At 44.8% G+C, this 23,028-nt stretch overlaps 6 protein-coding genes across 6 annotated transcripts; 2 read left to right on the top strand and 4 right to left on the bottom strand.

Annotated features, from left to right (window-relative positions):
* Window positions 1–1,932: 1,932 nt before the first annotated feature.
* Window positions 1,933–4,230, bottom strand: AOL_s00110g70 (uncharacterized protein; the record flags this gene model as incomplete). Its single annotated transcript, XM_011126760.1, has 6 exons — window positions 1,933–2,649; window positions 2,758–2,799; window positions 2,873–2,937; window positions 3,098–3,384; window positions 3,823–3,920; window positions 4,102–4,230. The coding sequence occupies 6 exons, from the start codon at window positions 4,228–4,230 to the stop codon at window positions 1,933–1,935; spliced, it is 1,338 nt and encodes a 445-aa protein (XP_011125062.1).
* A 2,983-nt stretch (window positions 4,231–7,213) lies between these two features.
* AOL_s00110g69 (uncharacterized protein) lies at window positions 7,214–8,755 on the bottom strand (the record flags this gene model as incomplete). Its single annotated transcript, XM_011126759.1, has 1 exon — window positions 7,214–8,755. The coding sequence occupies one exon, from the start codon at window positions 8,753–8,755 to the stop codon at window positions 7,214–7,216; it is 1,542 nt and encodes a 513-aa protein (XP_011125061.1).
* Window positions 8,756–9,237: 482 nt separating this feature from the next.
* On the bottom strand, window positions 9,238–10,866 carry AOL_s00110g68 (uncharacterized protein; the record flags this gene model as incomplete). Its single annotated transcript, XM_011126758.1, has 5 exons — window positions 9,238–10,161; window positions 10,221–10,291; window positions 10,348–10,428; window positions 10,478–10,523; window positions 10,579–10,866. 5 exons carry the CDS (start codon window positions 10,864–10,866, stop codon window positions 9,238–9,240), a joined length of 1,410 nt encoding a protein of 469 aa, XP_011125060.1.
* Window positions 10,867–12,374: 1,508 nt separating this feature from the next.
* Window positions 12,375–13,892, top strand: AOL_s00110g67 (uncharacterized protein; the record flags this gene model as incomplete). Its single annotated transcript, XM_011126757.1, has 1 exon — window positions 12,375–13,892. One exon carries the CDS (start codon window positions 12,375–12,377, stop codon window positions 13,890–13,892), a length of 1,518 nt encoding a protein of 505 aa, XP_011125059.1.
* A 221-nt stretch (window positions 13,893–14,113) lies between these two features.
* AOL_s00110g66 (uncharacterized protein) lies at window positions 14,114–19,247 on the bottom strand (the record flags this gene model as incomplete). The annotated part of the gene is made up of 3 exons (XM_011126756.1): window positions 14,114–16,564; window positions 16,630–18,212; window positions 18,305–19,247. The coding sequence occupies 3 exons, from the start codon at window positions 19,245–19,247 to the stop codon at window positions 14,114–14,116; spliced, it is 4,977 nt and encodes a 1,658-aa protein (XP_011125058.1).
* Window positions 19,248–21,604: 2,357 nt separating this feature from the next.
* Window positions 21,605–22,712, top strand: AOL_s00110g65 (uncharacterized protein; the record flags this gene model as incomplete). Its single annotated transcript, XM_011126755.1, has 4 exons — window positions 21,605–21,685; window positions 21,758–21,770; window positions 21,825–22,240; window positions 22,317–22,712. The coding sequence occupies 4 exons, from the start codon at window positions 21,605–21,607 to the stop codon at window positions 22,710–22,712; spliced, it is 906 nt and encodes a 301-aa protein (XP_011125057.1).
* Window positions 22,713–23,028: the final 316 nt, after the last annotated feature.

Genomic DNA, 23,028 nt, shown 5'->3' with positions numbered 1-23,028 from the left:
CAGTAATTAAAGTACTTACATATCCCGCCGACTTCCCGCCCGTATGTATGTACTCAGTATGTGTATGTCTGGAGCGGCATCTTATCCAGTCTCCTTTGCTTCCTTCATGCAGATGGATGGCCCCCTTCATGTCATGCAAAGGACCCTCAAGGGCCTCATTTCGGCAAGTCCAATGGTCGGAGCGGGTTCGCTAGGAGGTATGGATTCTATCATCGATTCCAATCAATTCAAACCTTCCAACCCTCGCATAAAGCATGAACGGGTGCCGCTAACAAGTTATGTACTGTGTACAGTTTGTATCTAATGTACTTGCATACTAAGTACATACTGACCGTAAGTACACCTCTCAACCAACGACATCGCAAGTACCAATTTGTAAGTGCGGGTTTCTAACAGTCCCATCATATTTTCTTTTTTCCATATTCTTTTATACTTCTACATTCTTCTCACGCTTCTGGAACCTGAATACAAAAAAGATAGTGGGTGTGCTCATAACCAGGAAAGGAGGGGGTTGCGAAAGAGCCCAACATGTTAACAAGACCCCAGGACCAGCAGCCGGGTGGCAAAGAACCCGGTGGCCATTTTCGCCAAAGAAGTCTTCTGGAAGAAAACCAATTTGTGCTTCCCAATATATGGCTATGTATGCTATGCCATCATCTAACTACCTCAAAGAACGAGATTCTGTATAATGCGATCATGATGACCAGATAGCACACCAGCGATCCGCATCTTGTTCCGTCCCTTGTCGATGGTTCCCACAGGGCTGGCTGTCGCGGACACATGCCGACCTATCGACCTTTTCCCTTTCTCGACCACTCTCAAACGAACGAAGACTGGTTCAAGATACGATGTGCCCTAAGCTGCATATGTATCTTCTCGCTAGGGTATTAATTCGTCACCTGGCTAAATATGCTTCGTGGATCCTCTCACAGCAGGATCTATCTGCCCACGGTCTCCTGCTGGATACATCGAAAGCACCCCACCATCTTCCCACTAATATGTCCGGGATCAAGGGTCCTGGGAGCTGCAAGCTTCGACCGGAGGAGGTCAAAAAAATTACTTACTTAGGATGCATCTGCAAAGGACAAGGTCCATTGAATGGCTAGACTGGTTGGCGCTTGCATGTCACAATCATTCTTTCTATGTAGGTAGGAACGTCGGCACTTTTGCTTTTTGTTTTTTTAATGTTTTTTTTCTAATCCCAGTTCAAAAAGCTTTGGTCCACTTCCTGCACTCTGCAGTGAGGGCCCCCAAATCTGTATGTACACCTCCTGTAGCTGCATATACGTATCTGGACGTATTGGAAAGAGGTCCTCAAAAGAGGACTCCACTCGGGTGCATTTCTCGCTTTCTTGATCCCGGACGGTGGAGCAGAACGACCTTGTTCTCTTCTTTCTTTCTTTCTCATGCTTGTAACTACCCTTCACACAAGCTTCGAAATACCGAGACCTACATACTATTAAAAAGACAGAAGTGGAGTCTATAGCACAGGAGCTAAGCTAGCCAAGTTACCTGGCGCTTTGTCAACGCAATTGCAAATCACACCGCGAGATACGGTCGTAGCTTACTTTCAAAGCTCACAGTGGCTGAACCTGTGGACCAGGATGGCAAACTGCACATGTGATAGGCTGAAGCACCCCGGTGGATGCGGATAACGACGATCCGCTTGGCCTGTTCGAACCTTCTTCCAAGGAATCCTGTAAGAACCTCACCTTGCTTCCATTAATATTCTAGAAAAAGCCATCGAAGCGTGAGATTTTGGTGCCAATATTTATAGCCTTTCTAAGATGTATCATCCAAGATTGCGTTGCGCAACCATAAACTTCATGTTTTCCAAATTTTGAAAGTTTCAGGAAAAGTATATTATTTGACATCATATGATTTCGATTATTAACTGCAATAGACATTTCCAAATCAGTGGGTTTGATGTTTTTATAAATCTTTCTGCTGCAGCTTTGTGCGTTCATATCTGTATGAACTTGAGGTCTCGAGCTGTGGATCCCCAGTATCCCAACCAGCCTCGGCAGCTTTCTCAAGAAACTCTTCAAATATCCCATCAAGCTGGCGTTTCGCATCGACGAGAGCCCGTAAAGCGTCCGACTCCGTAACCGCCTGTGATCGCCTGTCGGATAGTAGCTTTGCCGATAGGAGACCGTGCATCCAAGCCCTAAACTGTCCGGCGGGTGTACAGCCATTTTCGAGGCATATACATACGCGTATGTCTCGAAGCTTATCCCCAAACCAAAGCATATACTGCTCCGTTGGGCAAGCTTTTGCGACCTCCGCCAGCGACAAGCTCCCAGAAGCCGACTTCCGGGCAACTATAGACGACAACTTTGTCCCTATGACCCCCCAGCCGACAACAGCCCCGTCGCACCACCTGAGGACGCCATCTCGCTCAAAGATGCGCTCTTGTCTTGCCACATCTTTCGGCGTCAACATGACACCAGTTTCAGCAAACGTTGACATAACGGAATTTGCCCTTTGCCGGTTTAGCGTCACCATGGTCACCGCCTTCACAGCTCGGTAGTTGGTCCAGAGGTGAACAGCTATCAGAAATAGCATTGACGCCCATGTAGCCGTTTTAGATGTGACCGACGAGATGACCAAACTTCCCGCCTTGACCCGGAGTGTTTGGTCAGCTCTCATCTAATCAAATATTATCTCCGACTACGGCAGCAGGAGCAGCGCATTCGCAGGAAGGGAAAAGAAAAAAGAAGTGTGTGTGAGAGAGAGCAGCATATCAATTTCTCTTACCAACATTCCCATCAAGCTGATAACTGTTTCCTGACTTGAATCCTGGAGTGTTTCCCAAATCAGTACCACTTCCAGGAAGATCTCTAATACGACTTGCATTAAGAGTGGAGCTTACTTTTGCGTTCAACTCGGCAACATTACCCCATTTTGAAAAATGCACACTCAACTGAGCTTTGGACCCTGTTCGTCACACCGAAAGCACGGAAACGTATTAGAAAGAAATAAATAATAAACACTGATATCAAAGAAAAAAGATTCCTCGCGGGAAGGCCGTATGACCTCTTTCTCTTCGGGAAATTTAGGGAAAATATTAATAATAAAGAATTTGGGCGTGACATACCTCCGCCAGCAACGCCACACAAGGCTCTTAGCGTCCCCGCAGTGCTCAAGAGCACGACCCTCAAGGGTTTAGGGAACACCGGGGACAAGCAATCCACGATCAACGCCGAGTCATTGAATATATCAGCCGCGAATCGGAAACGTTTGCATTCCGGCTCGAGCGAGCTACCTAGTCGGTGGGCGAATAGGATGGTAGCGACTCTGCCGATCGAGTCTTGAACAATCTTTAGCAAGACGGCCGCGGTGGTGGATGCATTAGAATCCTCGAATCCAACGGCTAGGTCCCCGCTTGGTAGGCATAACGTCAGCTATACGGGACTGGGAAGTATAGTACACGATTACTACTCTTTCTTCCTCTTTGATGTCGCTTTCTTTCTTTCTTTTTTCCTTTTCTTTTTCTTTCATGCACATGATGTGAATGGGTTGAAAGGAGGTGGGAGAACGATGGTACCCACCTTGCAGGACAGCTCGCGAGGAAAGAAGGCCTGCTATCGAACTAGAGAATGCTTGAAGAGAGTCCTGCACGATTGAAAGAATTTTTTCCCCTCTCAGCTCGCTTGCAAGCCTTATGCTATTCGGTACCAATCAGGCATTTTGAACTGAGACTTACATAAATCTGATATCTATAAAGTTAAGCACACCACATATTTCAGTCCTTAGCACACACCAGCCAGTTGAAAAGAAACCACTTATTTTTCTTCTTCTTGAAGGCAATGGTACACTTACTCTAGATAATCATCTGTAACACTTTTAGGATACCCGGCTGGGAGAAATATGTTGATGATATTCTGAATATGGCTAATGGCTTGCGGCTGGAGTGAATTCTGCAAGGGTCACCAAAATATCAATTTTCTGAATCCTTCAGCTGAAAAGAAAGTACCGTAGTACAAAGTATTTGATGGGTACATGAATCATGTACATAAACCCAATCAAATAAAGAAAAAGCCAGGGGTGGCGTTCAACTTAAGGTTGACGGCAAGTCAAAGAGAAGACAAGGGAACTTACGCTTTGAACTACCTGGTGGACCTGCACGATATTCTGGTTCCCCTGTTGTCGATACTCAGCTGTAATGATGCCTGACTGATCTCTCTCCACGATTGAGATAAAATCTCCCTTTTCGGAACTTGACGACATGGTTCAAAATTCTATCCGAAATCTTTTTTTGTTCTGTCCCGTGAAGGGAAGCTGGTAAGGGTTGAAATGGGCGAGTTTGTGTCTACCGTGGCTGGTTCGAATGTGACGAACGATGACATGTATGTTGGACGTTGTGGGTTGTGTTACCCAAACAGCCATTTTTAGCTAGTAACAACGCATAAAATACCACAAATAACATTGTGAACTCGACCAGCCGATAATATGACAGGGAACAGGAAAAACAGAGGCAAATCTCGAAAGGACATGGAGATCGAACCAATTGGAAGTCTAAAAGACATAGGAACAAATGGGTACTTTTCTCTTCAAACCGAAACTGGCATCTCGATCATGCGATCGTGCGTGTCCGTGCATCTACGTACTAGCCATGCCAGGCCAGACCTCTACTTCCGATTACCCCAGTCTACCAGATCGACAATCCTTCGACAAAATCACTCCAGAATAGTCCGATGAAACCCACTATGCCTAATGGCATATTCCGAAGGGAAGAGTATTACCAGATTTAACCAGTTGCCCACCTTTTTTCGTCCGAGAAAGGGTATTGTCTAAATCGCCTGGATCGACCCGGATCCGGCCGATTACTCAACTGTCAGCCTATAAAATAGCTGCACCGCAATTTGACGTCACGGGGCAAATATAAAAATCTCGACATCTAATATATCAGCCGAAAATTACCAAGATAATATCTTGAAAAGATAAAGAAAGAGAAAATAAAAATAAGTTTATTGATCACTTGTCGATTTGAAATGGTCTCCCCGGATCTGTCTAAAGTTTTGCTTACCCCTCAGCCATATCTTGTCTCTGACGAATCACCACCCAATTGTTGTAAATATCAAGATAAGTATCCACAGATATACCCGCATCAAGCTTAGTCTTCAGCTTACCCAAGATCCTCGCACGAGCCTAAAAGGATATACCTTCCAATAAATATAAAGTACCAAGGAAGTCTCGGCACTAAAGGCCCGTGACGGTTTAAGTCTAACTTCCTACACCTCCCTTTCCTTGCAACTTCTCGCTTGTTATCCCACCACCCCGCCAAACTGAGCCAAGAGATATAATCGAAAATCAAGCTTTGCCTATCCCGAAATATACTTTGAGGCGAAGGCGTTCTTGGCTATTTATTGGGTGGTGTTCGCGCTGGAGTCTTTCGAGGAATCGAGGGTTGTCGTGATCGGTGATGCTTAATTAGCGGGTTAGCCGACCTGTCAGATGTGACTCCTCGCTACTTTATCATTTAAGCTATAAGTAGTAGTTAGTGGCATCTATCAGATGGAAGAACTAGATTAGTTCATGTTATGATCAGTCAATTGAATTCAGTAATGTGTGAAAACGGAATGTAGTTGACACGGATCTACAGGGCTCTTAAACATCCGTCTTATCGATGGTTCACAAAAAGGCGTAGTCGAGTCAGCGATATTAAGTTATTGGAAGGCACAGCCGACCTTAGCTCTTATTTACTATCATTGTTTTTGCCATCATACCGCCTGGAGGGTTCGCTAGAAACAAGACACAGCCAGCCGTGGTTGAGGACTCAATTGGACGTGCGTGTACCGAACATACTTAAATGTTGGTGGCGTATCTGGGTTTCTCTTGCTACCAATTCATGGGAATTCCCACGACTCCGGAACGAGACAGTCTCGGTCCGGTTGTTCTGTTGGTTGGTTTATAATTTAACCATCCTGATATTTATGACTCGCGGGGGAGTCCGACGCTTCGTGATATTTCAAATGCCGGCCCTGCCATGCCGCGGCGCTCGTCATTATAGGTTTGTAATTTTGCATCTGGAAACTCTAAAGCCCGCGGCTACGCCGTTTTGTTTCTTTTACATTACAAAATTCCTTTCTAATTTTACGGAATATCACAAATCCGGGTACCGGTATGTGGTTAGCATCACGGGTCTAGAATTTTGATGCCGGATCTTTGCCATCCCAACTCCGTCCCACCCCGACGTACCGGGTCCCTTTACAAGAAAGGCTTTGGACCGTGGCCATGCCATTGGAGATCCCGTTTGCCTACTTCCCGGATCAGTAGTACCAGATGCTTGGTTGTGATAGGCACAGTTGCAGAATATTCCGTTTCTGGAAAAAAAGTAGTTGGCAATTAACCTATTCCGGCCTCCAAAATTCCAGTTTACTGTTGCACCCTGCCTATCGCCTCACGACGTTGTTGACGTCGACCGTTGATTACGTACTTACATATATAAGGCTTGGGGTAGTCCAGGAAACAGTTTATTCCATCTGGAATATCTTCAATGGCTATCTACAAAGACATTCCTTCCATCGGAAGAATTGCTATCAGTAAACTAATCCGACACCATTAAGCCCTGTTTGGTATAGTATCAATGATGGCTTAACTTGGCAGCCGATATCTTGATATTAGTGGTTAACCCGATGCCGTAATATATTAGATGGTCATCTAATAAAGCAAGCGTTCCCGATCGAGCTTGCGTCCAGGCTTCAGGAAGCGAAAATTTCTGTTACTATCGGCTATCAGTTCATATTCAGTATTTCTTTTCCATTTTCAGTGTGTGAGTAAACGTACATACTTATCTTCATAACTACTTAACTAGTTTTACCTCTGTATTATGATGAATGGATGTCTGAGCGGGCTGTTAATAGCCGATTCCGGGACCGTAGATATAGATGCGCTACTTTATTAATTTAGTGTAACTAGCTTAAGTTATAGCGGGCTACATGATGACCCTCTCCCGTTCGATGATATTTTATTTAATGTTTCTCTAATTTATATTGTAGAAGTTTGATCTCTGATGCCATAGAGGAAGACAAGCGCTTTAATATAGGAATTTTCAAATTCCTTATGAAATCTATTGAATACTTACATAACTGCATAAGCCCCAATTTGTGTATCCTACGAGTAAATTGTCCGACGGGACATTAACTACACCCAATATCCCATACCTTACCCTCGAAATGTGGGTCCATAAACCCACAAAGCACAAGGTTCTTTACAACTTCGCCTTTCCTTGTATCGCCTCCTCCCTCTTCATCTCCTCCGCCACAATCCTTCGTTGGATCTTCCCCGTCGCCGTCTTAGGCATATGCTTCGTAACATAAATCTTCGTAGGAATCTTAAACGCCGCCAATTTCTCTCCCAAGAACCTCTTAAGTTCCTCAACACCCACCTGTTTCCCTTCCTTGAACACAACCGCAGCACCGGGTACTTGTCCCAATATCTCATGTTCAATCGCGAAGCTAACAGCTTCCTGAACAGTCTCATGAGATAGTAACGCACTATCTATTTCTATCGGCGAGATCTTTTCTCCTCCGCGATTGATCAACTCCTTGATTCTTCCGGTGATAATGACATATCCGTCTTCATCCTTTTTACCTTGATCGCCCGTTCTGAAATATCCAGTTTTTGTAAAGCTACTGGCGTTGGCTGCTTCGTTGTTTAAATACCCTGTTGTCACGTTTTCTCCTTTTATGCAGATCTCGCCTTCTTTACCCTGTGGAACTTCATCGCCATTATCATCAAGGATCCTGACATCAACACCCTGTCCTAATCCCACTGATCCTGGCTTTCGTTTAGCAGGAGGCAAGGGGTTCGATGTCATTTGATGTGCTGCTTCAGTCATGGCATATGCTTCCAGAACTGGTGCACCGAATGTGCTTTCAATCTGGTGGAACGTAGCAGGAGCCAATGGTGACGAACAACTTCTTATAAACCGAATATAGGGTAATGGTTTCGGTGGTGGAGACTTCAACAGAATTGAATTCATAGAGGGAACAGCGGTGTACCAATTCGCCTTGAACCTCACAAACTCATTCCAAAACGTCGTAGCAGAGAACTTCGGTGGGACGACAACCGATCCACCGGAGTGCAATGGTGCCAAAAATCCGGCTAGAAGGCCGTGAACGTGGAAGAGCGGCATGACGAGGTATGTTCTATCTGCCGGCGTTAAGGCGTATGTAGCCTTAATATTTCGCATTGTAGTCGTAAGGTTTTTATGTGTCAATGGGACGGCCTTCGGGCGACCGGTTGTACCGGAGGTGTGTAGTACTAGAGCTACATCGGAAGGTTGAGCAGTAGCCAAAGGTACCGAATTCCCCAGACGTCCTCGCTCTACGAGGGAGACTTTGACATCACCATTCCCGTCCACGTGCACCTCTGCGATTCCGGCATTGTACTTTCTAGCAGCACGTACTGCTTCGGAGTTTGAGGCAACGGAACCCTGTGGGACGACTAAAAGTGCGGATTTAATGTCGTCGATATAGAACTCGAATTCAGCTTGTTTGTACGCTGGGTTTAGTGGCGCGGCGATGGCGCGTTGGTGAGTCGCAGCGAGGAAGGAGACGATGAAGTCGAGGCCATTTACGAGGGAAATTGAAACGGCGGAACCATTGGTAATGCCGACGGAGGCGAGAAAGGTCTGAAAGGCGTGGATTTGAGAGGAAAGTTGGGCGTAGGTGTACGTTCGGGCGGTGGAGGGGATGATGACGGCGGGTGCCGAGGGAGTTGGCGAGAAGGCTGTGGGTAGAGTCGCCATCGTTTCTTGCAATTGGCTGATACTTTTACACACTACCTTTTATTTAAACCTATTATACTTGAAGTACGGATATGATGAGATACAAGATGCGATGCGATGCGATGAGGTATTTGTATTCGTTAAAAAAGAAGTCAAGGAATGCGGGATCCAGCCATTTTATTTGAGGTCGAGTCTGACTTTAAGCCGGGATCCCACGGTTCGAGGTCGGTTTTGAAGTTCAGGAGGTCTAACCGGCTCCACTCCGCCATGACGTGCTTTCCATGTACTAGTTCAATAGGCACCTACCGCTCGGCCGACCTGACTAAACGCCACTTGAAGGTATCAATAATAGCAAAATACTATCAATGAACGCCGACAATACCAGGATAACAGTAATTACAACCTTCGTGAAGGACGCCAGAATTGAAATGCACGCTCGTAAACAAAACGAAGCAAAACAAAAACACCAGGACGAATAACCGATTGTTCGTGATAAATGAATATTAAGTAGTCTTTCTTCTGCCCCTCCTTGTGTCGGTAGTGGCTTCGAGTATCCCCGCTGCCACTGCACTCTTCAGGATAGTCCCGCCCTTGACCATCCCCACACTCTTCCCCTCCTCCCCGGTCATCCACGTCGGTATCTTCTCTCCATCAAACACACCTTCCTCAACCAATGTCCTAACCCCAGCAAACACATGGGTGCCTTCTAACACCACGTCAACGTTCGGCATCCAACTCTTTCCCTTCCAAGGTGCATGCTCGTCGACCAAAGGTGAATCTTCATCGTTTGTATTTGGAGCAACATCTTTCTTCGGTCTCCCCTTCTTCGATTTCCCAGCATTCCCATCCACAACTCCAAGAACCCCAGGTATTTCCTTCCCCCTTGGCCAAACCTCTCTCAGCTTGACTTCCACCCTTTCTAGTCCACTTCCATCTCCCGCAGTTGCCGAATTTCCAAACCGTTCTTCGGCTATCCTCTTTCTCTTCTTCCCTTCACCATTATTGTAGTCATCCATATCAGCATCTAGCGACTGCCTCTTACGCGGTCGCGAGGTTTCCAATGGATCACCTTCGAGAGCTCCCTCCCCTTCCACAGCAAACACGCTCCATCCACCACCAGCGCCCAGATCCCCTCTTTCGCATCCCTTCCTCGCGAGCAACGCTTCCAATGTTTTGGCGGTCAAAGCGGTAGATACAATATCATACCGCCTATGCTGTGATGATAGTGCAATTGGGAGAGATTTTCGGCATATGTCCGCTAGTTTTGACCGCTGAGGTGTGAAGAAGAGGTGTGGTGAGGATGTCGGAACTGCAAGGTAGAATATTTGGTTTGCTGGTGGCGGGAGGGTAGGTAATGGGTACGGGTTGTGAAGAGACAGGCGAAGGATTGTAAGTGGAAGTGTTGGGTGAGTAATATAGTATGGGTGCTACAAGTTATATCAGTTGACCTGGATCCATTTCGTGAGTAGGTTGATAAATGACGTACGCATTGAACCATGGGATCCATGATCTCTTGTATAGATTTACAGAATACGACAGGTTGGAATTTAGGGAGCTCTGGATAGCATGTTAGCGATAGTTAACAATGGAACTCGTAAAAATATACAACGTACTGTCACCAGCCGGCTTCTTTCCTTCTTCAAGAACCAGCTCAGAAGCGGTCCATTTTAGTGACGACGGATGGTCAAGCAGATCTATCAGCCATTAGCCAGGGTTCACCACTTCTTCGCAAGAGATACATACACTGCATGTCCACCTGGGCGATCTGATGCATTGTCAACCCGCTTCTCTGTTATAAATTAGCCACCTATTTGTTCATCGCCTTAAGCAAAAGTAATACACACCCATTCTCTTTCAAAGACTCTTTCTATGATCTCTTTCCTCGAAGCTAGATTGGTATATGCTTCCCCCACCTCCTCTAATGTCGTATCTCGGGGTTCCTCATCATAGGCAGCATCTAACAGATCATCATTTGTAGGAGATAAGTCTGGCGCACAAAGTGGTGTTTTTAGCCAGTCGAATACTAGTTTTTCGAGAGAAGGTTTAGATAATCGTAGAAGATAACGAGTTAGTTGAGGGGAAGGAGGAAGTTTGTAGTGCGATGTAAGTTTTGAGGGTTGTCGGCGTGCCATTTTGCGGTTGGTGGTGGTGATGATGATTAAGTGGTTGAAGACAGGAGCGATGGGGGCGCAAAGGCTGTTGTGGGGGAGTGTGGAATGGGATGTTGGTTTACAGTTTGACGCGACCAAAACAATCACCAGAAAACACGGATCACGTGATGCATATGAACTCCAAGAAATTGATGATAGCAATGCCAATTGAGATGGTCTAGGTTAAGTTCATCTTGGCGAAGAATATGCTGATATGTCTTTTGATCACATATTCCAATTTTGTTTCGTTGGCAATAATTTTTTCGTAGTGCTGTAGGAATGGTCACGTGAGGATTTTAGATATCGAAATCTACTCGACAAACTCAGTAACGGGTACAAAACCATTATCAAAACAGTTTTAGAAACAGTTAGGTAGTAGTTAAAAACCCGCTTTAAAACCGAGGCAAAATGGTTTCGGAACGGTTATTATAACGGTTCAACAGTGGTTTTTGTAGCGGTTTTGTTGCGGTTGTCGTAATGGTTTTGTAACGGTCTCCGTAACGTTTCTGAACCTTTCAGTCATTTCAAAGGCCAAATTCATCACGTGAGCTCGAATCACTTCGTCACGTGACGGTTCGGTCTTCAAAATGACTGATGGTCTACGTCCTACACAACGACATCAAGTCACATGATTAATTTTGAATGCAAAATGCTTCAAACTCCCAGCAGAGATCCTCTCATATAAAAAACTCTCCCAGGAGGAACTTTTTGGTGGTGCCTTGGGGGTATTCGTTATGTATAAAAAATTCTTAGTAAAAGACGTCTTGGGCTTTTAAGCTGCCTTGAGACTGGTTAAGCCATCTTAGCCCTCCAAGCCGCCTTGACGTCTCAGGTCATCCCTAACACCTCAAGTTACCTTGACATCCCAAGCCACGGTCTAACAAGCTTATTCTTCAGCTCAAAATGATCATGTGACCTAGCTAGAAGGTCCGTCAAACTCTACCTAAATTACCATTCCGACCTGCTACAAGCGCAAGCTATGGAAGCCAAGTACCCATAGAGCATCTAAATAGATATATCAATGTTACTTCGATTGACCTTTCCATGGATCTTCATCATTTATTGGGTATCTACGTAGGTACTTACTAAGCACTTAATATCAAATGCCTCTTGGTGTATTGCACACACGCCTACGCATCGGATCCCACGAAAAATGAATAGTGAAATAGTCTCAATGTGTTGTAAATGGTGTATTTTGGAGCTGTGTGACAATACCCAGGTCAATGTTAGGCTGTATCCGGGAGTTGATTTCAAGGCACGTGCACTCGCGCTTGAGCACTCGTACCAGCCAGCTCGAAAATTCGAAAAGGGCGCTATGCAATGATGACTCCTCATGCTTCAACAACTTGGACGCGAACACCATCGTGCTTCAGCAGTATACTATATAAAGCTTTGATTGTACTAGACATCATATTAAGAAGAAGACAAATCCTCAATCTTGAACCCTCCCAGCCTCAATCTTCCATATATATAACAGTAAACTCCGTACAATGTATCCCCCGGCCGAACCTGCAAAACGAAGAATAACCAGGTCCAAGGCCGCAGCCCAAAACCCCAAACCAAAATCCCAAACCAAGCCTCAAAAGCAGTCTCAAAAGCAGTCTCAAAAGCAGTCTCAAAAGCAGTCTCAAAAGCAGTCTCAAAAGCAGCCCAAAAAGCAGCCCAAAAAGCAGCCCTCCCCCATAGTACCCAAAGTCTGGGCAGCACCCGCCGATGCATACGGATCACTCAATGTCCTGCCGGCTGAACTCAAGCTCATGATCTTCGACTATCTTACGCCGGAGGAGCTCAAAATCTTTACATCTTCTTCGAAGCACTATTATAGTGTTTACCTGCCCTTGCGATTTCAAAACTTGACTGTTACTTTAAATTCGAGTTCTGCCAAATTCTTCCAAAGCGGGGTGGGGGAATATATCCAATCCGTACGCTTCGGAAGAACAGAGGACAAAAAAGACTACAGTGCATTATCGGGCTGGTTACAAGTTAAGAAAAAGAACTTCAGGCGTACCCGGGATGCCAATGATATATTCTCGGATCTTCGTGATGCTACTGAGGCGTTGAAATACTTCCCAAACCTTCGAAAACTTTCTATAAAATACGAGATCCCAGGCTCCGCAGAAAATAATGCCTACCTCGCCGTCCTCAAGAATATTCCTTGCAATCTGGAAACCCTCGAGTTCCAAATTATCAGATTTCGCGAAAAGGCTGCAGACCAATGTTACAAAAGATCGAAGGAATTATATGATCTGCTGTACTCGAAATTGTCAGCTGCAAACCAAAAATTCTTAGGGAAAAAGAGGATTCTAGACGATGATATTGACAAACTAGTAATATCAAATTCTCCAAAACTACCAAATCTGAAAACCTTCAAACTATCAGCAAATTGTCTGGCCAATCCGATGTTGTATTCTCAATCAAATTATTTTCGACGAACCGGATTCTACTACCTTCCACTCTTAGCGACGCCCCAGGTCGAAAATCTGTGTATTGAAACCACAGACACGGAACAAACATTCAATACCTACGGGTTCATAGACGAGGATCTTGACGATTCCATTGAGTTAAATCTCAAATTACTTGAAGCATTTTCAAGAATTACAAACCTCGAGCTCACGGCTTATTTCCCACCCATCCAAGAAGATTTCGCGAGACTCATAGAACGATTTCCAAATCTAAAACGTCTAGACGCTCAATTATTTCCAAGCTTTGACGTAGAGCTTGATTGGAGTTTAAATATATACGCCGACCTAGTTAAACTCAAGGGCTTGCAAGATATAACACTACCATGGCTAAGAGATCGCAATGGAGATATAACTTTGAAATCAGTGGAGCTGATGTGTCGGGATTGGAGAAATAATGGTTTGAGTGATTTGAGTAGCGTCAGGTTCACAAGAAAGTTGCTTCATCAAGAAGAGTGGCGCTTTCCAAATTGGGCGACGCTTTCGGATAATAGTATAGGGCTCCGGCGAACGGAAAATAATGTTTGGGAGGCATATTATATCTCATGATGGACCAACCGAAGAAAGACACTCTGAAGCCATATGCTGTCACTTTATACATCACTCAGTGAAAAGCCCGAAATCAACCTCCATACCGAACCACCACTACTCAGTGATGGGGATTTCCCCGAAGCAGTTCCTATCTAGGGCGATCTAATGCTATACAATAATCAATATATTTACATAAATTATTGAGTTCCGGCGATTCCTTATCGGTTCAGAGCTTCATTTTATAAGTCGGTAGACTGTGTAGAAGGACTAGGCAGTCTTAAAACGAGAAAAAAACCCTTACTAGTTCCAAGCACGATCGTGGTTCGGCCAGACATATTTGAAAGGTCAATCATCTCCGGTTGATATTTCCTCGGTAAATATAGAAGATTAACATCGCCGTCTTTCAACCAATCTGCTTCAATAACCCTTGAACAGATGCCAGTTTGTGGATCCAAGGTGTAAAGTTCGGAGGGGCTCAACGCGGCGAATAGTTTCAACTGCCCATTCTGAAGGAGGCGCATATTTATAAAACCCTCCCGATATGCGTTTAAGTTGAATAGCGGCTTTGTTTTTCCCGACATAGAATCTAGTAATGCAAATTGTTTGGAGTGAGAATTGAATCGCAAAATTCCACTCCCTGTAATGTTCTGGTACGCGTTATAACTACCATTGTCATCGACACACGTAGAAAGCAAGGTTCCAGTAGAAACATCCCATAGTTGTATTGCACGATCATCAGACACCGACATCAACTTTGTACCATCAGCGGAGAATTGTAGGAAATAAATATCTCTCTTGTGGTCAGTGAGCGTGTGGGTAGGTGGTGGAAACTTCTGGTCCCGGTTTAGTTTTTTTATGGGAATGCTAGGAAATCCTTCATGATGTGTGGATAGAATAGTCATCATAGCATCCTCTGTATCCCAAATCATAATCGTACTAGAGATTGGGCAGCCTAGCGCCATTGCCACTTTCGAATCAGAGGAGAAAGCAATAGAGGTGACATTTTTGTTGTAAATGATTGACGGGTAGCTCAGTAATCTCCCAGAAGCTGTAGCCCAAAGAATAGGGAGCGAAATTGGTAACATTTGATATGCTGCCGGTATTAAGAGAAGCCTTCCGTCCGGCAAAAACTCCAACCGAATAACTTCGCTATCATTGGGTGGTCTCAGTTTCGATGTCCAAACAATCTCATTCGAATCCAAGTTTAGCAAACGAATAGTGTGACCTCTGGTTTTTCTTATAGGAGCTGGAGGCTCCGCCTGGATAGACGCAAGCATTTTGCCATCAGGTGAAATTGCGAGAGCACGCATAGTCATTGGTCCAGGCTTCGAAGTGCGCCTCACTGTGGCCGATGCAGGTAAAGCCATGTCGTATTGCATGATATCAAAGCCTTGGGTCGCCACGAATTGGAGCCGATAAGGAACTATCGCAAATGGGTAGGACACTGATAGCGCCTCGAATAAGCACACAAGCATCTTTTCGGAGGCAAGATCCCAAATGTAAAATTTCGCCGATCTCGTAGCGCCCCTACAGACCCCGAGATACACACTAAGCCCGTCGAGCGAGAAAATCACCCGGGAAGACATCTTGGGAAAATAGTTGTGATCGTTATTTTGAGGGGGGATTATCTGCTTTCTCAGAACTGTGCCGGAAGATATTTCCCAGAGATTAACTACGGGCACGGGCTCCGATTTCTGAAATATTTTGTTTTTTGATAGGGTCGAAGATACTGATACTAGCTGCGTACCGTCCGGCGAGAAATCAATACTGTAGATTGGGAATTTTGTATTTTGAAGTTTGAAGGTCTGTATTAGCGTTCCCGAGTGCACGTCCAACAATCGGATAACCCCATTGACAGACCCTGAGGCTAGCTGACTACCATTTGGTGAAGCCCTTAAACATGTTACCGGTGTATCGAATTGGCGAAAAGAACGCGATAGTCTCCTAGTGTTCGTGTTCCAAATCAAGATGGAACCGCTCTCCGATCCATATGCTATAAGCTCGTCCTTGCACAGATAGCAAAGTATCTCCCCAAAGTCAGACTGAATAGTCAAATGCAAGCCTAGTCTCATATTGCACAAGCCTAGGTTGTAGAAATTGCGCCCAGTAGTCCTAAGTTCATTATTCCCAACTAACCAAGCTAGGCTAATTATATCTCTCCCTTGGAATAGAAGCTGATTCTCCCCAGACATGATATTCCATATTCTGATACTAGTATCATCGGATGCAGATGCTAACTCTGCAGTAGATGCCGAAAAAGCTAGTGCCCTGACGGTTCCAGAATGACCTTCGAGCTCTTTTAGTATTACCCCAGAGGTAAAATCCCATATCGTGATACCGTTCGAATTACTTGATGCCGGGGAAGAGGCTAGATATTTACCATCAACCGAAACGGCAATTAAAGTCACCCTGTCGATACCTAAACGGCGAGACAGGGTGAGATCAACCGGCGGGCGTGTCCTAAATGTCTTAATCAATGGTCCCCAACCCTTATCGATGTTCTCTCCTCCTCCAACCGCTATAACCCAGTCCGGAATGGAATCAGAAAATAACTTCGCTACGATGCTCTCTTTGGGGGAAAATAAAATAGCAGAGGAATAGATTTGTAAGGGAGCTTCGGCGATCGTAGCGTAGTGGTATTGAACAAATCGCCTGATGTCGTAAAAGAATTTTGAATCTTCAGTATTTTCCTGCTCACATACTAAAGTCAGCTAGACCCTCCGGAGCGAGTGGTGGCTCGGGCTAAGGCTTATACCAATGCAGTTCGCTCGAGTGCAGTGGCGAGTAGAATAATCTGGGATGAAGCACCTAATAGAACTAATGCTTCCATCCAATGCAATAGGTGTTTTCGTAGAAAGTTCGAAATATGTGCTCTGATCTCACTTCTCTCTCCCACTCCCGACTCTATAAAGTGATGGACCCAATAACAACAAGCATATTTTAGATGATTAATGTGTAGTATCTGCTCCGGTTTCAAAAATTTTATGTGAAACCCTGGTATTTTTAAATCGCAAATATCCATTTTCAGCTCTTTAGATAGTTGGTTTAGGCATCTGCTAACAATCGGGTAGTGTGGACCCTGTGTAAGTGTGGTGGACCCTAAAATTCTCATATTTCCAGAGCCATAGCTGTCAAGAAAATCCTTTGCCGACTGGTGAACAAACAAGACAGTCTTCTCTTGAACAATCAAGAACGAACCACATTGTTTTACTTGGACCTCCATATCGTATTCATTCATCTCAGGTGGCAGACCGGTAATGATAGCCATCTCGGATAGGCTCAGCGGACGAACTGCTAAGGTTACGGCCGAGAGCAATTGACGGCATAGTCCTGTATCTTCTTCGGTATTTGTTCTCTCAATGTTATTCAGCATCTCTTGATAGAATTCTTGTAGGCCAGAAGGAATTTTCTGGAGTGTTGAGATCGCTTGAGAAGCTTTGACTCTCGCTAGCTCTTTACATGCAAGATGTATCCAAAGGAAGGTATTTCCTGCTCTTTCTTGTAGTATTTTCTGTATTTGGTCAAAGACTTCGGCGCTATAACGCTTTGATTTGCTTAGGTGTGTAATCTTTTCGTTGATATAGTCATTGACTGCGGCAGTAATCTGCGTATTATTTTCTTCGAGGCTGATTCGTCGGAGAAAGGCTTTGCTATCCAGGCGTTCCTCGATATCAGGCCGATTACGGCTCGTTAAGAACCATTTGATTTTGCTTGATTCTGGCAACATCAAACTGCGTGAAACAAAATTCAGTAGCTCGGTAAGGCCATCTGTGCACTCGTCAAGTGCGTCAACCAAAAAGTAAAACTCCTCAAAGATTTGGTCCTGGAAGATCTTAAAGAAAACTCGCTGAAGAACATAGAACGCATTGGGTCCCGAAAGGCAATCCGGTTCACTTTTATCATATTCTTCTTTCAAGTATCTGACGAGAACATTATGCTTGTCGCTGAGAATCAAGTGGTATAAAATGCCTTTCAAGACCGCGGCAGCGCTATTCCGTCTGTTGTCAGTCGCCTGGCAAAAGAAGTATGTAACTGAATTGAATGGTGTCTGGTGAGATTCGCTGGGCCTGTGCTCCAAGGATTCTATAATCCCCATGGTCAACATTGTTTTGCCTTTACCTGCACCCCCGGAAACCCAAAGAACGGGTTTTTCATTATTCAAAGTCCAAGCTTTGAATGATGGATCACATAATATCCAAGAATACGACTTTTCGATAAGTTCGTCTTTCGTCGCCTCATACCTAGCCTTATCATTTCTAGGATCTGTTGCATCGAGATACCGCAAGCATTCGTACGATTCGGAGTTGACGGCTTCGTCTAACGTACTACCGTTCGGAGCTATAATATTGGTTTGTCAGGAATGAAGCGAAATAGGTGCCTATAAATCAGGAACCTAACTATATAATTAGTATTAGAAAGCATCCACATACCTCGAACAGGCAACCGCAGTACTGTCTCCTTTGCGAAAACCGCAGCAGAAAACGCTGCATAGGGTTGCCATTCTTTATTTTTATGACTGTCGCTATAATCGCAAATTCCTCTAATTACGAGGGTTGGGAGTTCGTTGACTATTCCAGCGGCTTCCATCTCAAAGCAAAGCACATCTTTGGATCTGCTTAACTCTTCCCTCTTAGGACCGTACTTCATCACTTGATTTCCAGAGGCAATCAGACCGTAATGGATATTGAATCGATTTTCGAGGCGTGGCTGGCGCACAACGACTTGACCATTGTTACATTGGTCGCAGGATTCATTTTCGGCGGGATGGTCGTACTTTGTTTGAAAGAGTCGATCGGTTTCAGCGCTTGGGCAGGAAAATTTAGCTGCTACATCAGCGGGTAGACTGGCGAGTGCCTTCTCGATAGCCTCATCTAAGGCATTGACTCTCGTCAAATAGTCGGCCTGAAGGTCGGAAACCGCTCCCAGCAAGATAGAAGGAGGCATGTTCATCGTCCCAATTGATATGAACTTTCCCGCTTGAATCGTTTTCCCAAAATCGTATTGCAATATGCCTCCGTGGTCTTTTCCAGGAAGTCCTACAACGACATCGCCGAGTCGCACATCGTTATGTGGTAACAGTGGCGCTCCGCCACCAATCCCAACCATCAAGTTTGCAGTGATTCTCGGGAAACTTCGTCGAAAGTTTGTAGCTACAGCGGCGGCAGCATTGGTTCCATACACGCCGGCTGGTAGGCAGACAAGAACGATGTTACAATGGCCAATTCGACCAAATCTGTATTTATTATTGTCGAGGATATCGCAGAGCATTTCGGGGTGTTCCTCATCTAACATCTCGATGGCCGCCTTGAACTCCACCGACAATGCGCATATCCACCCAATATGGTAATCATTCTTTCCTCGCCGCTTAGCCATGTCGCCACAGGAGGGATCGACTGCTTGGCAGGTCTTTAAAATTTGAGATTAGCTCGGTCTCGTTCGCAAGCGTTACAAAGGGAGGATTGGTTGTTCCGAATCGCTTGGTGATACAGGGTTCTTTAGAATACTATTAGAGGATCTCCTAGCTGATGAGGAACAAGTTCAAGAGAGGAATTTAGGGACTGGCAGGTCGCAAGGTGGAGTTGACGCCCTCTTCACTGAAATTATTTCCAGTCACTTAATTCTGAGCAAAAAAACTTATCGGTTTCCTAGGTACAGTTGAAACGCAGGATCCGAATAAGAGATGCACTGTACCTTTTACGCAGCCTCGTTCTCGGCTGCCAGACAGCTGGCAATGCTGGAAACATATGCCAAAATCAAACTTGCAGCCCCAAGGCCCAACACCAATTCTACATAGCCAATCAGATTTATGACACTGAATCTCGACAGCCTTCAAGGCGCATCCAAATGCATATGTATGCCTGATTCCTTTATAGACTAGAACTGATCGGTGAAGCCCTTTAGGTCGACGCCTAGTGCTTTGCGGAGGATAGTCTGTACTTTCATCTTAAGATTCAGACGAATTTTAGAACCGAAATCGAGAATTTGAAGATCAACCCTGGGAGACGATTTCCATGACACATATGACATGATCAAAGACAGAAAGCCAAGTTTGTTAAAGAAATGGTTTGTATTTACATCCATAGACCTTTGCATTATTTTCTTCAATATTATTTAGGAACTTTGCCAGTCGATAGAGTTTTGGGGCCGGGTATGAGCGATATACTCTCGAGAATGCCTACTCCCAACATCGAACCACAATCTATTTCTACTGTGTCACGTGATGGTTTTAGAGGTTAAAAGTAGGGAGAACTCTCCCAGGAGAGAGTTTTGTGAGGATAAATCGACCATAACACACACTCCACCAGTGTATTCGTGTTGGTGTGCTCAGAACCTGTTTTACGATTAGGCTACACTGGCGTTCTACAACGGATACAACCTGAAATCCACACTTCTTCTAGGCATGATCTTTCAAATAGTATATAGTAATCTCACCATTCGTGAGACCTAGGCCGGTGGTGCTAGAGACAATCTGTATATAAAATGAACCTTAAGGAGAGCCGCAGGTATAACTACTACTAGTATGTATCAGTCATGTGACACAATTGGACTTCAAAACGACCCCTCGTAACCCCTCATTTGAGGGCGAAATTATCCTAGGCCTACAAACAGTCTGTAGACGGTCTACAAACGGGTCGTATTCTGCAGACGGTCCGCAGACGGGTTTACAGCTACGGACGGTCCACAGACAGTCTAAGACCATAAATTAATAGGTACGATATATATTTCAACCTCCAAAATAGTCATGTGACCAGCCCTCCCGTTCAGGATTTATGATTACATTATGGTGGCTTGGCTTCTGATCTCTATGGCACCGCTGGCTGTTAGATTTAAGGTAAGATCAGCGTCATGTGACTGTTTCCGGCATCAAAATTCGAAACTGTCGGGTACGGACGGACACGCAAACAGCATGATGGAAGAAAGAACTTTAGAAGATAGCAAGGGCGAGGCATCAAGATATTAAGAACGACTGAGGATAGACCGCCTAATATTCCCAGATCGTGTGATCATTTTTGATGTCAGAATGCACACCATTTTTAACGCCTCCCATTTCAATAATCCTTTAAGATCATGTGACTGAATTCATTGCCAAAATACCGGCACTTTATGCCATTATTTTATGTTCCCAACAAGTCAACAACGGCGGTGGTCTGGACATGTAGCCAAGAATGCGTTGACCACGTTGGAATCTCCCCCACACTCTCTCCAACCACACACAACACATCCAATATAATTAGGCCGAGGCAATCCTGTTCCTATCACATCATTCGTCCGACGGCCGCGCCGTCCAAGCCAATTATTATACATGCACCCGCCGGTACATACAGTGCCGCTATATACTACAAAGAACCAAAAAAACGGTTTGTTTAACGTTAAACCTTGCATTACTAAAAGGTACTTTATTACTTATTACTTATTACTTACCCAAATCCTTGCGCCGAAGATTCACAAGCCGAGAAAAAGGATCTCGATTATCTAAACCCACTGCCAATGTGGGTCCCTAGCTCCCCCCTTCGTGCTCGCCAATATAAATACCCGCCCGAGGTGCTCTACATTCTCAAACTCTTTTTCATCTTGTACAACCATTCAAACATCTACCTAGTTGCTTTTTAGCTATTATTTAGACCCAACTGATAGACTTTTTTTTAACACTCTCTATCGGGTATACATATAGAAAATTTTTATATTTACCAAATTCGCTAATATTGAAGTGCCCTGGGTAGATGCTCAGAATGGCAAACTTGGTTGCACTCCCCGAGATCGAGCGCTTAAGCTCCAGGGTTATCCGTATTCTAGGCGGCAATCCCAACAAGGTACTTAACCACCCCCCTTCCACTTCTTATATATATTCTTTACAACCTCACTAATCAAATAAAATACATCAGTTTACTCTTCAAGGTATTTAATTCTGCCGCCATAAACGGAGAACTAGAAATTAAAGATTATAAATAGGCACAAACACCTACCTTCTCGGCACAGGTCCCAAACGCCTACTTATCGATGCCGGCGAAGGTAAACCCGCCTGGAAAACTTCCCTCTCCTCAGTCCTAACCTCCGAGCGGGCCACCATATCCACCGCCATAATAACCCACTGGCACGGCGACCACATCGCCGGCGTCCCGGACCTACGATCGCTATGTCCGGACGTCAAGGTTCTAAAATTTAAATTAGATCCTAATGATCCCGGAGCTAATAAATGGGGGTTTCCGGATGTAAGTGAAGATGGAAGTATCGGTGATAATGAGACTGTGGGAGTGGAAGGTGCTACGGTCAAGAGTGTGTGGACGCCGGGACATACGACCGATCATGTTTGTTTGTGGTTGGAGGAGGAAGGGGCGTTGTTTACGGGGGATAATGTACTCGGGCAGGTATGTGATTTCCTCCGAACTCAGGTGTTATCTATTTGGAAATAATGGTACTAATGAGGATTTAAATACTGTACAGGGAACAACTGTCTTTGAGGACTTATCAGCATACATGTCCTCCCTCGCCAAAATGCTGGCATTAAACCCTGATAGGGCATATCCGGCCCATGGTCCCTTAATCCCAGATGGGAAAGCAAAGATTCAAGAATACATAACACATAGACAAGAGCGTGAAGCCCAAGTCATTGGCGTTTTGAAAGAACATAGAGGAACTACAATGGAGGTTCTCGATATTGTAAAGGTCATTTATAAAGAATATCCAGAGAATATATGGGAAGCAGCTGGGAGAGGAGTTTTTTTGGTTCTTGAGAAGTTGGAGAAGGATGGACGGGTAGTGAATGAAAAGGGTGGTTGGAGGATATTGGAAGGGGCTGGCGGGAGTGGCGGGATTAAGGGAGTGGCTAGTGTGCTTTAGACGTATATTGGGGCTTATTTGGCTTGGAGATGACCTCAAATCTGCTTGTAGATGGGGTTATCTGGGTCCATATTACATGAAGTTATAACTTAAGTTTGGACGGTTTAAACTGTGTGGTATATTTCTGTTAGAATGCGTTGATTCTAAACGGGACATCGTCTCGAAGCCTATCTTTGGCCAATATAAAGCTTCTCACGATACTTCCTAGACGTCCAAATTTTCCCGGAAAACTGCGTTATCTATACCATCTTCATCCAAACTTCTGATCCTTCAACTTACCAATCCATTGACCCTTTAAATATATTCCTTACAAACG

The sequence above is a fragment of the Orbilia oligospora genome, assembly GCF_000225545.1.
Source record: "Orbilia oligospora ATCC 24927 unplaced genomic scaffold scaffold00110, whole genome shotgun sequence".
Lineage (NCBI taxonomy): Eukaryota > Fungi > Ascomycota > Orbiliomycetes > Orbiliales > Orbiliaceae > Orbilia > Orbilia oligospora.
The sequence above is the reverse complement of the archived record's forward strand: the minus strand, read 5'-3'. Positions and strand labels throughout refer to the sequence as shown.